General features: G+C 35.2%; 1 protein-coding gene across 5 annotated transcripts in view; it reads left to right on the top strand.

The window, feature by feature from the left end:
• The window catches only part of LOC122313343 (beta-glucosidase 11-like), a 100,933-nt gene that overhangs the window by 79,682 nt on the left and 5,748 nt on the right, over nt 1–15,503 (top strand). The window contains exons 1-9 of one of the 5 annotated variants that reach the window (XM_043128298.1): nt 7,871–8,075; nt 8,244–8,307; nt 8,405–8,460; nt 9,537–9,612; nt 9,712–9,783; nt 9,928–10,015; nt 12,980–13,241; nt 13,370–13,485; nt 13,628–13,848. In XM_043128298.1, coding sequence (XP_042984232.1) covers nt 7,956–8,075; nt 8,244–8,307; nt 8,405–8,460; nt 9,537–9,612; nt 9,712–9,783; nt 9,928–10,015; nt 12,980–13,241; nt 13,370–13,485; nt 13,628–13,848 — 1,075 coding nt within the window. In that variant the 5' untranslated portion in view covers nt 7,871–7,955. Of the gene's footprint in view, nt 1–7,870; nt 8,076–8,243; nt 8,308–8,404; nt 8,461–9,536; nt 9,613–9,711; nt 9,784–9,924; nt 10,016–12,979; nt 13,242–13,369; nt 13,486–13,627; nt 13,879–15,503 lie in introns of those variants that run through there. The other 4 variants (XM_043128316.1, XM_043128276.1, XM_043128268.1 and 1 more) reach the window with 4 other exon arrangements.

The following is a 15,503-nucleotide window of genomic DNA, read 5'->3' as shown; positions in this document are numbered from 1 at the left end:
TTGGATACTACATGTCATTCAGTGGAACCTACAACTAAGGCTTGATTAATCTGAACTGAATTGAGGGAAGAGAGGTGAGAGAGAATCTAGGGTTTGGTCTTGCACGCCTACCCTAGGGGATAACCCTCCTTCTTGCCATGTGTCAAGCATGCAAGACGACTTGCTTGTAAGAAAGGGGTGTTGTGACACTTGTCACTAATGGAAGGAGGTTTCTAGAAGGGAAATGATAAGACTATGGAAACTGGAGCCTAGGGGAAGGCCAAGAGGCAATGCATGGCAACCATAGAAGAGAGAGGGTTTTGGTTTCTAAGAAAGAGTTGCCATGTGTCAAAAGAAGATGAAGGGTTTTGCCTTGGAAAGGGGCGAAATCCACTTGGGAAATAAATGGGCACATGCCTAGGATTTCTAGAAGAATTTTAGTGGGAAATCCTTTGGGATCGACGGCACTTGGGAAGGGTGCTTGCCACCCATATTGCCCAATCACAAGTCTCCAAAACTTTGGAAAGATGGAGGGCCACCTTGGGAGTTGAAGAGATTTTCAGCAGCTACTTCACTCACACACACACTCCACTTGCCACTTGGCAAGCATGCACACTTGGCAAGCATGAGGAGTCCATGCGTGAGGTAGCCTAGTGGAGAGAGAGAGAGAGAGAGCTGGAGGAAGAGGAGGCTATGGAAGGGAAGCTCATGAGGTGGTGAAGTTGTTGGTGGTGGTTAGTGGCCACGTTTGTCGCGTATGGCAGTGGTAGGAGGAGTTAAATGGGTTTTCATACTCATTTGGTTAAAGGGAGGAGGAGAGAGAAGGGGTTGCTGGTGGGACTCACCACAAGTGGGATGGACTGGGCGGCGAGAGGGGGAGCTACAGTGGTGGAGGTGAGGTTGGGCGGCTGGTGGTGGCGCCGGCTGGGAGGAGAAACCTTACGGTGAGTGAGAGAGAGAGAGAGAGAGAGAGAGAGAGAGAGAGAGAGAGAGAGAGAGAGAGAGAGAGAGAGAGAGAGAGAGAGCAGCACGTTGGATTCAAGGGGAGGGAGAGGAGAGAGAAAGAGAAAAGGAAAAAGTGATGGAAAAAAGAGAGCGGCTTGGGTATTTAATCCAGGTCCTTCGTTTCGGAATCTTTAAAACGATTTATCGATAAGTTTAAATATTGATTTGAAAACGCGTAAGTGTTTTACTGAGAGGAATTTAGATAGAATATTATTTTATAAACTAAAATTTATAAAATAATATTCATTCATCATTAATTAAAATGATGAAGTCTCATTAATTACTCGAAGATGATAAAACCATTTAAATTAATTTAGAGTTTTCAACGAAAAGTTAAATCTCATAATATTTTTAAATGACTAAAATATTTAATTTAAATATCTTTCCACAAATATAATATTTTTAGAGCTCATCAAAATATTATAATTGTACTATTTAAAAACAAGTTTAGTACAATAACACTGAAAATATCACATATAAATATTTTCAGAATATTTAAAATATTCGAAAGCTTTAAAATATTTATCTTATTTTGAAATCCGCTCAATATCTTTTCAAACATGCCATCGACGCTCGACACGTAGAACGTGGCACATAATTAAAGAAGAAAGAATGAGCGGCTTATCACATAGGATCTGTGTTATCAACAACTCAGTAAGCAAAGAACATATACTAGTGTGCAAACATGAGTGTTTATAGAGTTCAGAATGCAGAACCAAACATTTTCCTCTTCATTTTCAGAGTGCAGAAGCAGAAACATGTTAACAAAAATCAGAGCGAAAGTTAAAAAAATATTCTTATTCAAAATTCCTTTAGCATAGCATATTGACCACCATCATATCCAAACATCATATCACATCAGAGGCCATGTTTAACCCCCATGATAGGGTTGTGCAAGCCCCGATAACTAGCTGAGCAGAAACAGAATGTGAATCTTTCTCTTATTATTCTCGGAACCCCGAGTGTACACACATGAAAGACCACCAGAAAACTACTTTGTTTTCAAAGTGGGTACACCAGAAACATAACAGTTGGTACCAACTCAAACAGAAGCCACTATTAGCACCCATGGTAGTTCAAACAGATCACCATCCACAAACCACATCTCGATTCAGAATATCATGCCAAAAGTTTTCAGAAATAACATCATATCATATCAGAGTATAGAACATTTTCAGAAAATAATAGAATCAGATCACAAAAATATAATTTATGCACAAAATTTCATATTCGCTCTATTTTGCACAGTTCAAAAACAAAATGCCAGAAAATAAACTCATGTCTACACTAGTCATGACAAAAATATTTTCTCTTTTATACATAATTCATGAGTAACGCTGAAACAAATAATTGAGGTTGTTTTTCATATTTCTTTTCAAAAATTAAAATATGCATATTTTAAAAGTTAATCTCGTTTCATTTTCCTTTTATGCGAAGTCTGGTATAGGAATCCTGCTTATCTGAACTTCTTAATTTTTCACAATTTCTCTACAACAGTACCGAACGAAAATTAATCATCACCTATAAAAACTCATGTAACTCTCGTAAATTTCTGGTCAAACACATATTCCGATATTTAAACCTGAAATGCTAAATTAACCTATTTTAAATTCTTATAATTCTTAAAATACCATCACTTTCCCAATTCCTCGATGTCGCTTAATATTCACTAAAATAATTTCTGCAAAAATTATAAACTGACCCAAAATAATTTATTAACACCCTAGTCCATTACATCCTAAAATATCGTCACTTCCCAACATCATTGATGTCCACTTAATATTCATTTAACCTAATTCCCACTTATTCACAAGTTTATTAAAAAAAAGAAAAAACAATTCAAAACCCAACTCATTTAAGGAAAATGAAAATTCGTTGAAATAAAAATAAAAAATATTACCCGATCCAAAATATTAATCTAGAATCCAAACTCAACCCAAAAACATTTTACTTCAAAAATAACTTAAGATAACACACTCAAAAATAAAAAGACACTCAGTAGAAAAACAAGCCCATTGAAATAAATCCTTAAAACACCATGTATTTTAAACTGAGGGCAAAATTTTCATTTACTAATACATAGATGGAAAAAAAAAACCTAAAGGCAACAAGAAATAGAAGAAAACAAAACCAAAGCAAGAGGCTATGCGGCAACATACCCAACCAAAACGGAGGACACAAAGCGGGAGCAAGTAGAGCATGAAGGAGCTGGGTTGGTTCGAAGGTGAGTGGCACGGCTGAACGACGAATCAGCATGGGGTGACTGGAGGAGGCACGGACAGCGAACGAGTGGCAAGTGGCGACGTCACTAGACCTCCGTCGTGCAAGGGGCTGAGAGCAGAACCCGTGCTCTGTTTCAGGGGTAGAAAACAGAGGCTTAATGGCAGTGGAGAGGGAACCGAAGGTTGTTTGGTGGTTGAGTGGGCGGAGGCGTTGGGCTGTGGTTCAACAGGAAAGGAGCAGTGCTCTGTTTTTAAGCATGCAAAACAGGGGCTGTTGTGGTGGATAAACTGTGCACTGAGGTGGTGACCGAGAGGAGGTGCAGTGGCTCTTGGACACGGGGAGAGCATGCAACGCGTGGGTTGTTGCCGTGTATTGTTTTCGACGTATAGGGTGCTGTGGAAGAGCAAGGGTGGTGGAAAGAGGTTTACGTTTCCTTTTTAGTGGATGAAAACTAGGCTGCACGGTGGGGTTGGGCAGGGTGCTTCTCGGTAGGTGCTGGGGCCACGGAACGGCAGATTCGGGTTGACATTAGCTTCAGTGGTTGTGTTGAAGTAGTTGCAGCGGTTTAGGGTGGCTTCCGTGGACGGGTTAGGTGGTGGCTACAGTTTCGAATGGCTGGGCAGCGGCGTAGCTTAGGCAAGTGGTCGATCGGGTTTCACGTGGGGCTGGGCAATAAGCTAGTGGTTTAGTGGAGGTGCCGCAAGGAAGAGTTTTCAGTAGTTTCTAAATGCAAGAAATAATATATGCATATATATATATATATATAGGTGATGGAAAAATCCTAGAGAAGGGAAAAAGGAAAACTGTTGTGAGGGAGTGGGATATAGATTGATGTGAGAAATGGAAAGGGTAAACCGCAGAATCGTAGGGAGTGAAGAAAAACAACTAGAGAGAAAAATCGAGAAAAAGATATATATGGTTGCTTGATCAAATTAAGTAGCTATTGAAAGCCCTAGAGAAAACAGAAAGGAGCAACATTCTTGAGTGACGTGCACGACCTGCATGGAAGTCGTAAAGATTTTGATAGTTGGTTCTCACGGGAATGGGTTTGGGATTTTGGATGATCGGGTAGGCTCATTTCAAATATTTGGTCCCATAGTTTGGATAGCGTAGGAAATTTATAAAATGGCTCTATCTAACTTTTGGACTTCGACTCAATCTCAAAAAATAATAATAATAATCCAATTTGTTTAAAAAATATGTCGGCCCATAAAAAGATTTTTAACCTAAATATCAAACTAAAATAAAATCATAATCCACCCAAAATAGAGATTTTAGGCCCGTCATCTACTTTCAAAAAGAAAAAAATATTTGAAAACTCAAATGGATTTTTTACATTAAAAAAAAAATCTAAAATTATTTAAAACAACTTGGCACTAGATTTCGGTGTTACAACCTATGTTCAAAAACCAAAATTGGATTCCAAAACATATAGATGTGTTTTTATTGGATATTCTCAAAATAGTATGACATACAGATTTTTAGACTTAGATTCAAATGAAATATAAGAGTCTTGGGATGTAGAATTTTTTGAAAATATGACTAAGCCAAATTTTCAAAAGAATGATTCTCTTGTTTATATCCCAAAATCTTTTAAAAATGAAATTAAGCATCCTAGTGAGTTTGAACTATGGAAGAGCAAAAGGCCTAAAAAAGAAACATCATTTGGACTTGATTTTTTTTTTTTTTTTCTTTCTATCTCATAGAAGGAGATAGAATTGAAATGAAGAAGGAAGTTAAATTTATTTTTAACGTTGAAAGTGATCCTTCATCTTACCAAGAAGTTATGTCATCACAAGATATAGCTTCCTGGAAATAGGCTATCAATGATTAAATGGAATCAATAGTTTCAAATCAAACTTGGAAACTAGTTGATTTATCTCCTAGCTCAAAAGCAATATGATGTAAGTGGCTTGATTTTTAGAAAAAAGCTTAATGCCGATAGCTCTATTAATAAATTCAAAGCTCGTTTAGTGGCTAAGGGATATAGACAACGAGAAGGTATAGATTATTGTGATATATATGCTCCTATTGCTTAAATATCCACCGTCAGAATATTAATTTCTTTTGCATCTCTCAATCATCTAGTAGTTCACCAAATAGATGTAAAAGCGATTTTTTTCAATGGAGACTTAGATTAAGAGATTTATAGAGAGCAACCCGAAGGTTTAATCATGGTTGGGCATGCAAACAAAGTTTGTAAATTGATTAAATCTCTTTTTGGTTTAAAAGAAGCTCCTAAACAATGGCATGAAAATTTGATAAAATTGTTTTATCTTATGGCTTTAGAGTGAATGATGCTGATAAGTTTGTTTATTATAAAATAGATAATAATGATTGTGTGATCATATGTTTGTATGTTGAAGTAATCTTTGATGTTTAGAAGAAACTAAAATATTTCTTTCCACAATATTTGACATGAAAGATATGGAAAAGGCTGACGTGATTCATTGGAATCAATATTGTGAGGACAATCAATGGTTTATCCTTGACACCATCTCATTATATTGAGAAAGTGATCAAGTAGTATGGTCATGAAGACCAAAAATTAGTCTCAACTCATATGATCCTAGTCTTAAATTGAGAAATAACCCATGAAGATGTAGATCCCAATTAGAATATGCTAGTGATAGGGAGTTTAATGTATGCTATGCATTGCATTGGACCTGATGTTGCATTTGCTATTGGGATGCTAAGTAGATTTACTAGCAATCTAGATAAAGGGCATTGGGATGCTATTTCTCGAGTTCTAAAATGCCTAAAGGGGACAATGAATTATGGTTTACACTATCAAAGAGAACCCATTGTATTAGAAGGATACAATGTTGCTAGTTGGAATAGTGTAGAATCAAATTCTAAGTCTACAAGTGGGTTTGTTGTTGGTAGACGTACCAATTTGGGCTAAACCATTTCTGCAATAACGATTTATTGTGATAGTGATGCAATCTTGCGAATAGCTACAAGAAAGACATATAACAATAAATCAAGACATATTAGTTTGAAGCACAATTATGTGTGTGACTTACTCAATAGTGGAGTGATTACTGTTGAGTATGTCAAATCTATTCAGAATTTGGAGGATCCGTTAACAAAAGGCCTACCAAGAGATATGATCTATAAGACATCAAAGGGAATGGGGTTGAAGTCTATAAATTAAATGGCCTACGATGGGAACCCAACCTTGGATTTGAAATATAGGCAAGGATCAATGGGTAGCAACAAGTTGATAGAGTGATGATTATCTAACAATAGATAATTGTTTAAAAGGAAATTATCCTTTTACACCCTAATTCCAAAGAGATGTATTCTAGTGTTAATAGTTCATGGAATTTAAAGGATGAGTAGAACTCTTAATAAGTTTATAGACTAATTTTGTCGAGGTGAGACATGATCACCTTAGATGAACTTAACTATGTGAGAGTGGAAGTGTGGTCGCTTCCTATGGTGTATCGACCATGCCTTGAGCTCTTATAAAATTGAGATATGGAAGGTCACAAAAAGTGCAAGCTAGATGAAAACATATAGGGAATTAGAAAATAATTGCATGAATTCTATCCTGCTAGTTTAATAGGGTCATCAGTTCAAGATACGTTCACTGATTGGATATAGCTTTAATATAATTATACTAAGTGAAGGTTGAAGTCCAAAAACATTTTCATTGAAGTAATTTATTTGGTCTATATGCACAAGATCGAATTTCTTTTAATTATTATTTAAAATAGCGGAAGAATGTTGGATTTTATTAAAATGATAAAATTATTTTTTGGATATTTTAAATAATAATTTAATATTTTATTTTCCTTATATGTTTAAATAAAATCTTGTACATTGATGGACAGTGCCAAATCGTTGAAATATATGAAGAAGAAAACAGTCGTTTTCTTGTTGCTGGAATGCTTTATGGGTGGCAATAAAGAATTGATCTATTCATGTTTTTAAATAGATAAGAAAAACCAGAATTTTCCTTTTAAAACATATCTATCCATCTTATAATTTTTAAAAAAACTGTGTTTTTGAGTTGTTCTATAAAAGTACTATTACAGAACAATGAGAACAGAGGGCTTCAGTGTATCATTGAAACAGTTTTATGAATACTGTTTGACACGTTGAAATAAGAAAATACATATATATTTTGAGAAAATCGTCATTACGATCGAACTTTGAAGTCCACATTTTATTTTCTGATTTCGTGATTCCATTATTTTCATTACAATTTTGGAATTGATTAGTTTCTAATTAGAAAAATAAGCCGTCAAGTCAACAAAAAGCCCACGATATTGTAAAATGTAATTTGGAAAGAGGCCGCCAGCCTTGTCTTTCTACAATGCATTCTTTCATTTCTTTTTTTTATTTGCGTTTAGATTATGAGCTAAGTTAAATAAGTTAAGTTCTTTGTAAAATATAATGAATTGAGATAGTATAGTGAGTTTTATAATCTATTTAAGATGAGTTTATATGTTAAGATAAATTTAGATGTATTTATAAAAAATTAAAAATATTATAAGCCTTGCACATAAAGAGATCTTAAGTTAAAAGAGGTTATAGGTCTTAAATTAAGTGATATTTACATATTAGACTAGGCTTAGACACTAGCTTGCATCCGTTCTCAATCGTAGCCTTAAAAGCTAGTTAATTGGACAATTAGAGGATAATTATTGTGAGGCTATGGTTAAGACAAAGCGCTCCACTCTTTTCCTTTTCGTTTATCTAACTATGAGTGACTGAACAGTAAGTAGTACTGGATCAAAATGTTGAGGCTACTAGTTTTGCTGACGAATCTAGCAGTACTGGTTTTGAGTGCTGATAAATTTAGCAGAGATGACTTTCCTCCTGATTTCGTGTTTGGAGCTTCGACCTCAGCTTATCAGGTTATCTTTACCATTTGTTTTTCGTATCTTTTGATTGTTTAAGCATTCTGTTTTGATTATGCTTTTGTAATTGTAATGAACGATCAAAGGCATCTATTCAGCCAAAATAATTGTACGATTTCTCTCACTTTTTCTAACAACTCTTTTTCGTTTAATCTTTTACGAAAGATTGAAGGTGCTGCAAACCAGGATGGGAGGACTCCTAGCATATGGGATACTTTCGCTCAAGCAGGTCAGTTTTTCTTTCTTTCGATCGGAACAAGTTAATCAGAAATTTCATTATTCGAGAATAATAATTAGGATTGATTTAATTGCCCAACTCATCTCAGGGAATATGCATGGAGCCACTGGAGACACAGCATGTGATGGATATCATAAATATAAGGTCAGTCTACAAAATAGAAATGCTAAACCCACCGACAGTGGAGCCTCTTACTAGTTTCGCCGCTGCTTACCAGTTTTTTCTTTCCTTTAAATACCGATAGATCACATACATGAGGTTAATTAATTATCTTACCGTTTTTCGAAAATGTTAAATATGTTTTTAGATATATTTCTTGAAGTTCATTTAAAAAATATATATATATATATATATTATCTTTTCAAAATGACTGCCGGGATTTGCATTTTGATTGATTGTGTACGTCTATTCTTGTTTGGGCCTCCTTCAAACTTTTTCTAATCTTCTGATATCTACACAACTTTTCTTTTCACGTTCCTTCTTACATTTTTCTTTCAAGTTAATGATATATATATATATATATATAGTTAAAAAAAAGTGAAACTCTTATCCAGCTTTAGTTAATATTTTACATCATAAATCTCTAATTGATAGATATACGGATAATATTTTTTATACTTCAAATTATGATTATTATATTTTTTATTTTATATATATTACAACCTACGTCAGAAAATATATACAAAAAATTTTAATATTTTAACAGTAATTCGCCCCCCAAAGATCAATTTCTAGATCTGCCGTTGGTGGGGAGTTGCTGGGATTTTGAGGCTGCCTCCTTTGTTTTTTTTTCTTTTAATACATTGATATGCTTTTTATACTAGTAATAAATAATATACTTATAATGGAAAAGTAAAATAAGTTGAGATGATGATCAGTGTCGTATTTTTGGGAAGAAGTTGGGAAAAATTTTCATTGTAGATGAAAAAGTAGAGAACTGGAGATCAAAACCATCTTTACCAAAACATGTATAAAGCCCAAGAATCTAGAGAAAGAGATGAACACAAAATTGGATCTCACATCACGTGTATTAATGGGCATTCAGTGTTAATCGGGAGACTCAAACGTGCAATAAGAAATGTAGTGGAACTCAATTTACGCATGTTTCTATCTCGCCCACAACAAGTTTTATAAAACGCCAGGGAATCCATATCATAAAATAAATACTCCCAAAACATTACTAATTATGAAAATGCTTACAACAAATTTAACTATTGCAGGAGGATGTCCAGCTTATGAGGGACACAGGGTTAGAAGCTTACAGGTTTTCCATATCTTGGTCGAGGCTTTTACCAAGTATGATCACGCAACCACCCTCACGTACTCATCATCAATACTGTTAACCATGCATACAAGAAATATGTGATTTCTGATTGTGAATTTTCATACTTTCAGATGGAAGAGGAACTATCAATCCAAAGGGTTTACAGTATTACAACAATCTCATCAATGAACTAATCAGTCATGGTTACAGCCAATTTCCATCACACACATATATATATATGATTTAAGTGATTTTTTTTTTCAAAAAAAAAAAAAAAAAAGAAAGAAAAATTATATTAGTAGAAGAAAATTAGTATTTCTGAGATTGTTCATTTTATGATTAAGCAGGAATACAACCACATGTTACATTACACCACAGTGATCTTCCTCAAACACTGGAAGACGAGTATGGAGGATGGATTAGCCGAAAGAGTGTGTATGATTCTCAAATCTTATCGTCTTAATCAACTTGTTTTTACATACATAGGAAACTTCAAATAAATAATCTCTCTCTTGCCCATGCAGTTAAAAAACCTCCTGCCCATGAAAAATCCAATGTTTCCCTCCGTCTAAATTCTTGTTTTGATACATAAGGACGTATTTTCTTTTGCTGAAGATGCATGTAGTGTGATCAGTAAAAGCGTGCTTAATTGCAAAGTGCCAAGGCTGAAGCTCTCCTAATTGCAAAGCACCAAAGTCAAAATATTTTGCTTATCAAAAGCGAATTATGTTGACTTATGCTCCTTGTTTTTAGTCCCACATCGGTGGGATTAATGAAAATGGCATAATCCATATGTTATAAATAAGAGGCTTAGCCTCTTAGTTTAAGTGCACCAGTTAAAAGCTTATCTAATAACTTTTGATTTTAGTTAAATTCCTCTGTTGGTTTTTTTTGTAAAATGAAAAGAAGTGTAAAGTTAAAGTTTTACTAGTGGGGTAGCTTTGTGGATGTGTTTGAGGGTGAGGAGAAAAATTGTGTGATTGTAACAATTTTTCATATAGTGAATTTTCTTATCTAGATCTGATGGTTTTTTTTCCTATTTTAGAGTTTCCACGTAAATTTCTTATGTTGTTATTATTTATCTATTTTTCTTGTTATTTCTACAAATGGTAGGGGGTGAATTTGGGAGGTCCAAATTTTCAACAATTGGTATCAAAGCCACTAGGTTCTTTTTGTGGGGTGAAGCTTTGGTGTGGTAGTGTGGATACGTACAGTATAAAAAGGTTCTATCTAGGAGATTGAAAATTTTAAATGTGTCAATTGTGACCCTCCAATCTTTCCTAAGAACTGACTTAGTGAGGTACTATTCATTTTAGTAAATTCATCAAAACAATGTCAAAAAGTAAGCCTTCAAATCTTATCAGATTTGAGGTGGAGAAATTTGATGGGAGAATCAATTTTGGCTTGTGGCAAGTACAAGTCAAGGATGTCTTAATTCAATCAGGATTACACAAGGCATTGAAGGTCAGACCAACACCTAAAGTCAGCACTAGTACTAGTGTGACTGGTGAAAGGAGCAGATCTAAAATGAGCGATGAAGATTGGGAGGATCTGGATTTGAGAACAACAAGTGTGATACGTCTATGTTTGGCCAAAAATGTTCTTGCAAATGTACATAGAATATCTACAGCAAAAGAACTCTGGAAAAAACTTGAAAAGTTATATCAGACGAAGGACGTCTCAAATTGTGTGTACCTGAAGGAATAGTTTCATACACTGCGGATGAATGAGTGTACAACTATTTCAGATCATTTAAGCATTCTCAATGGAATTGTCGCTAAGCTGGAAGATATTGGAGTTAACATTGATGATGAGGATCAAGCCTTGAGACTCGTCTAGTCTCTTCCACCTTCTTATGAGCACATGAGACATATTTTGATACATGGGAAGGAGAAAATAATTTTTTCAGAGGTTACCAGTAAAATATTTTCTGAAGAGAGAAGACTAAGTAGTGGAAGTAATGTTCCACTTAAGAACTTAGTAATGGCAGCAGTTAGAAATGGGAAGATGAAGAACTCCATGGAGAAGAAAGTAGTCTGCTGGGAGTGTGGACAATTTGGGCACGTCAACAAAAATTGTCCTAGAACTGGAGCAAGTTCTGCAAGTGGCTCTAAGTCAGTAAATGGAGATACTGAAAATGATGCTAATGTTGTGTCTCTCTCCATAGAAGATTTTGATCTTTAAAAAGAGATATGTACATTCTCATGGCATGCCGCTAATTCCCAAAGTTGCCATGATAGAGGATGTGTTAATGTTAGCGGGTCCACAATTTTGCACACATGCATTGGTTTAACATTGATGCAAGGTGTGTGGTGGAAATTCATGTCGATGGCTGATGAACTTCCAGGAGAGCTAAACGTGGAAGTTACACCATAATTTTCAGTAAGGTTATTTTTCGACATGGGCCGAAGTGAAATGCTTGGAATTGGTTTATTCTGAGTGGGTATGCTTTTATGGTGAAGCATGATAGCAGAAGCAATGAAGATCTTCATTAAGGTGAAGTTTGGTTGTGGGACCAATCAAAGTCGCAAGGTAGAGATTGTTAATTTATGCTCATTGTTTTTAGTCCCACATCGGTGAGATTAATGAAAATGGCATAAGACATGTGTTATAAATAAGAGCCTTAGCCTCTTAGTTTAAGATACACCAGTTGAAAGCTTATCTAATAACTTTTAACTTTAGTTAAATTCCTCTGTTGGCCTTTTTTGTAAAAGGGAAAGAGGTGTAAAGTTAAAGTTTTACTAGTTGGGTAACTTTGTGAGTGTGTTTGAGGATGATAAGAAAAATTCTGTGATTGTAATAATTTTTTACATAGTGAATTTTCTTTTCTAGGTCTGATGGTTTTTCTCATATTTTGGAGTTTTCACGTAAATTTTTTGTGTTGTTATTATTTCTCTATTTTTCTTGTTATTCCTGAAAAGGGTAGATCCTAGGGGGCTGAATTTGGGAGGTCCAAATTCCTAACAAATTAAACACATTTACAAAAGTGATACAGCTTTTAGGTGCTTTCGGTGTGAGCTTTGAAAATAAATTGTTATATGCCTTGGAAAATCATTTGTTATCCTTTGCAACCAACGTGATAGTCCTAATTCACCAATTGGGTTTCATTACAAAATTATTTCTTCTAGCCTTATAAGGGAATGAACATGGGTCCGGACCAATTAAATGAATAGAAGATGACATGATGCAATCTTGTAGTTGGGATGTTAATAGAAGGTGGAAAATATTAGTTTTGTCAGCAAAATACAAAATCCGTAATAGTTTAAGGGTGCAAAATATACTTTACCATCACATGCAAAAGGAAAAAGAAAAAATAATATTGGTGCACAGTACGTTGCTACACAAAGCACCAAACAAAGCAAAGAATGTGAGTACTGAATAATCCAAATGCGAATGCAGGAAAGACTTTGAAGCATATGCGGATGTGTGCTTCAGGAAATTTGGTGACAGGGTTCCATATTGGACTACTTTTAATGAGGCCAATGTATTTGTAATGGGGGGTTACGATGCTGGCAATTTACCTCCTCAGAGATGTTCATCTCCATCTCCATATGGGCTAAATTGCTCTAGAGGCAACTCCTCAATAGAGCCATACTTGGCAGCTCATCATATCTTGTTGGCACATGCATCCGCTGCTAGATTGTACAAGAACAAATATCAGGTATTATTATGTATTAAGTTGTTCTTATTATGTAATGGATTCTAGACATCAGTTTAATTTCATATGAACTTCATGGCTAATTGCATAAAACAAGATGTTATTGATCTAGAGAAACTTTGGCCCTGCAGGATAGGCAACACGGATTTATAGGGATCAATGTCCTTGCTTATTGGTTTGTTCCTCTTACAAACAGCTCAGACGATCAAATTGCTGCTCAAAGAGCCAACGACTTCTTCTTTGGCTGGTAAGAAAGCTAAACGTTCATGCATTATCCGGTGTCTTCTGTCTTTTCCTTTAATAAGTGTATTGTGTATTTTAGAGAGTGACTCTGAACTTATAATTTAGGTTTTTAGCAATCGTTTATATGTTTGTCATTTTGACTGTAGGATTTTAGATCCTTTGGTCTTTGGAGAATATCCTGATGCCATGAAAAAGAACGTAGGCTCAAGAATGCCGATCTTCACCACTGCTGAATCTAATTGGATTAAGGGTTCATTTGACTTCCTTGGAGTGAACCATTACTCAACTTCGTATGCCAAGGACAATCCCAGTAGCCTAAAAATCAAAAAGAGGGACTTTTTTGCAGACATGGCAGTAGAATTTTCAAGTATGTTGCAGACACAAAAAAATCCCACAAAGGAATTCCACACACTGATATGGCTCATTAGCAAAATGCTATGTTACCTTCTTTTTTCCTCCCCCCGTCCCCGTGCTTCTCCCCTCCTCCCATTTCCCTCACTCACTCCCTCCTCGCCGACAATATTTGCCTGCTTGGGGTGGATCTCCAACCACAAGACAATGGCAGTTGGCAATGCAATCTGGGACCGCCCCAGCCACGCCACGACTGTGCCTCTCCCCTCCTCCCCTTTCCTTCTTCCTTTTCCTCGCCAGCGATGTTCCCCCCACCCCCCAAGTGGTTCTCGACCACCCAAGCCAACGGAGGATAGCTGTAGGACACAAGCCATGACCCCACGCAAAAGCTCACCTCGACCACACTCCAACTACACTTGATATGAACTCGCAAGATTAGAATCTCTTGAACCCACAATCAATTTGAAAATTCAATTAATAAAGTCAAAATCAAGTCAACGGATGGAAGAATCTAGACTTGTTAAGGAACTCGTTTCAAGAACTTAGATTATATTAAAATCTAAACCCATTGAAGAACCTATATCAAGAACCCAGATTATAAGGGTAGGTTTGGGGGCAAAGAAATCTCATCTCAAACTAAAATTTTCATCTCATTAATACAACTTTCTCAAATTTTCGCACAAAATATAATAAACAATTCAACTTTTTCAAATCCCAATACAACTTTTTCAAATCTCAAAACAATAATAATACTAAAAATAATATTTTAAACTCTCATATCAAAATCAAAATTCTCATATCTACCCTCAAACCTCCCCCTTGGAAGAACGCTACAAATGTTGTGATTTACTTTTGATAAGTTCAAAAGTTCAATCAAGAATAAGAGGAAATAAACTCAACTCACAATTAATAAAATTCATCAATTTTCATAAATTTCTTAAAATGAGGCAACAAAGAGTATTTAAACTAAAACCTAATTAAAACCCTAGACAAAATAAACTCTCATCTTCTAAAAATACCCCTGAATGAATAGTGTCGCGGCTACAATACTGCTACAGTAACTTCGCCTTTTGAAACCCTAATTCAATAAAATAAAACATATGTGGGTTAAGCATTCTCAAACCCAATTATTCTAAACTAATTCTTATAACTAATAAAATAAATAAATTTACTGAAATAAATAAGTCTAAGACCTTTAATCACATAAGCATAGTAATAGGTCATAATTTATGTTGCATTCTTCCATTGCTTGTATCACGTAGATGATAATTGGATCTCCTTCTCTCAAGCCCATATTGAATATTGGGTTCTTGCTAGACTCGGCTCAAGTGGATTGCACCAATCCTTACATTGTTTCCTTAGTCTTCTTAGCTCTCGATCTTATGATTACCCATTTACAACTTGCCAGGGATCTTTAAGACTCGGTCTACTTTGGAGCCCATCATTCCCACTCTCTTCAAAAGGATTCAACCTCGAATGTCCACCTGTATCAAAGGGAAAAAGATCAGTAACATTGAAAATAGTAGACACATGATATTTACATGGAAGATCTACTAGATATGAAGTATCATTAATTTTCTCAAGAATTTAAAAAGGTCTATCCAAGCTACTCCTTTCATCAACAAGAAAAAGCATCAAAGTTAAAGGAGTAAGTAGATTAAAACCATAAAC

This window comes from Carya illinoinensis, chromosome 1 (assembly GCF_018687715.1).
Source record: "Carya illinoinensis cultivar Pawnee chromosome 1, C.illinoinensisPawnee_v1, whole genome shotgun sequence".
Taxonomy (NCBI): domain Eukaryota; kingdom Viridiplantae; phylum Streptophyta; class Magnoliopsida; order Fagales; family Juglandaceae; genus Carya; species Carya illinoinensis.
The sequence above is the reverse complement of the archived record's forward strand: the minus strand, read 5'-3'. Positions and strand labels throughout refer to the sequence as shown.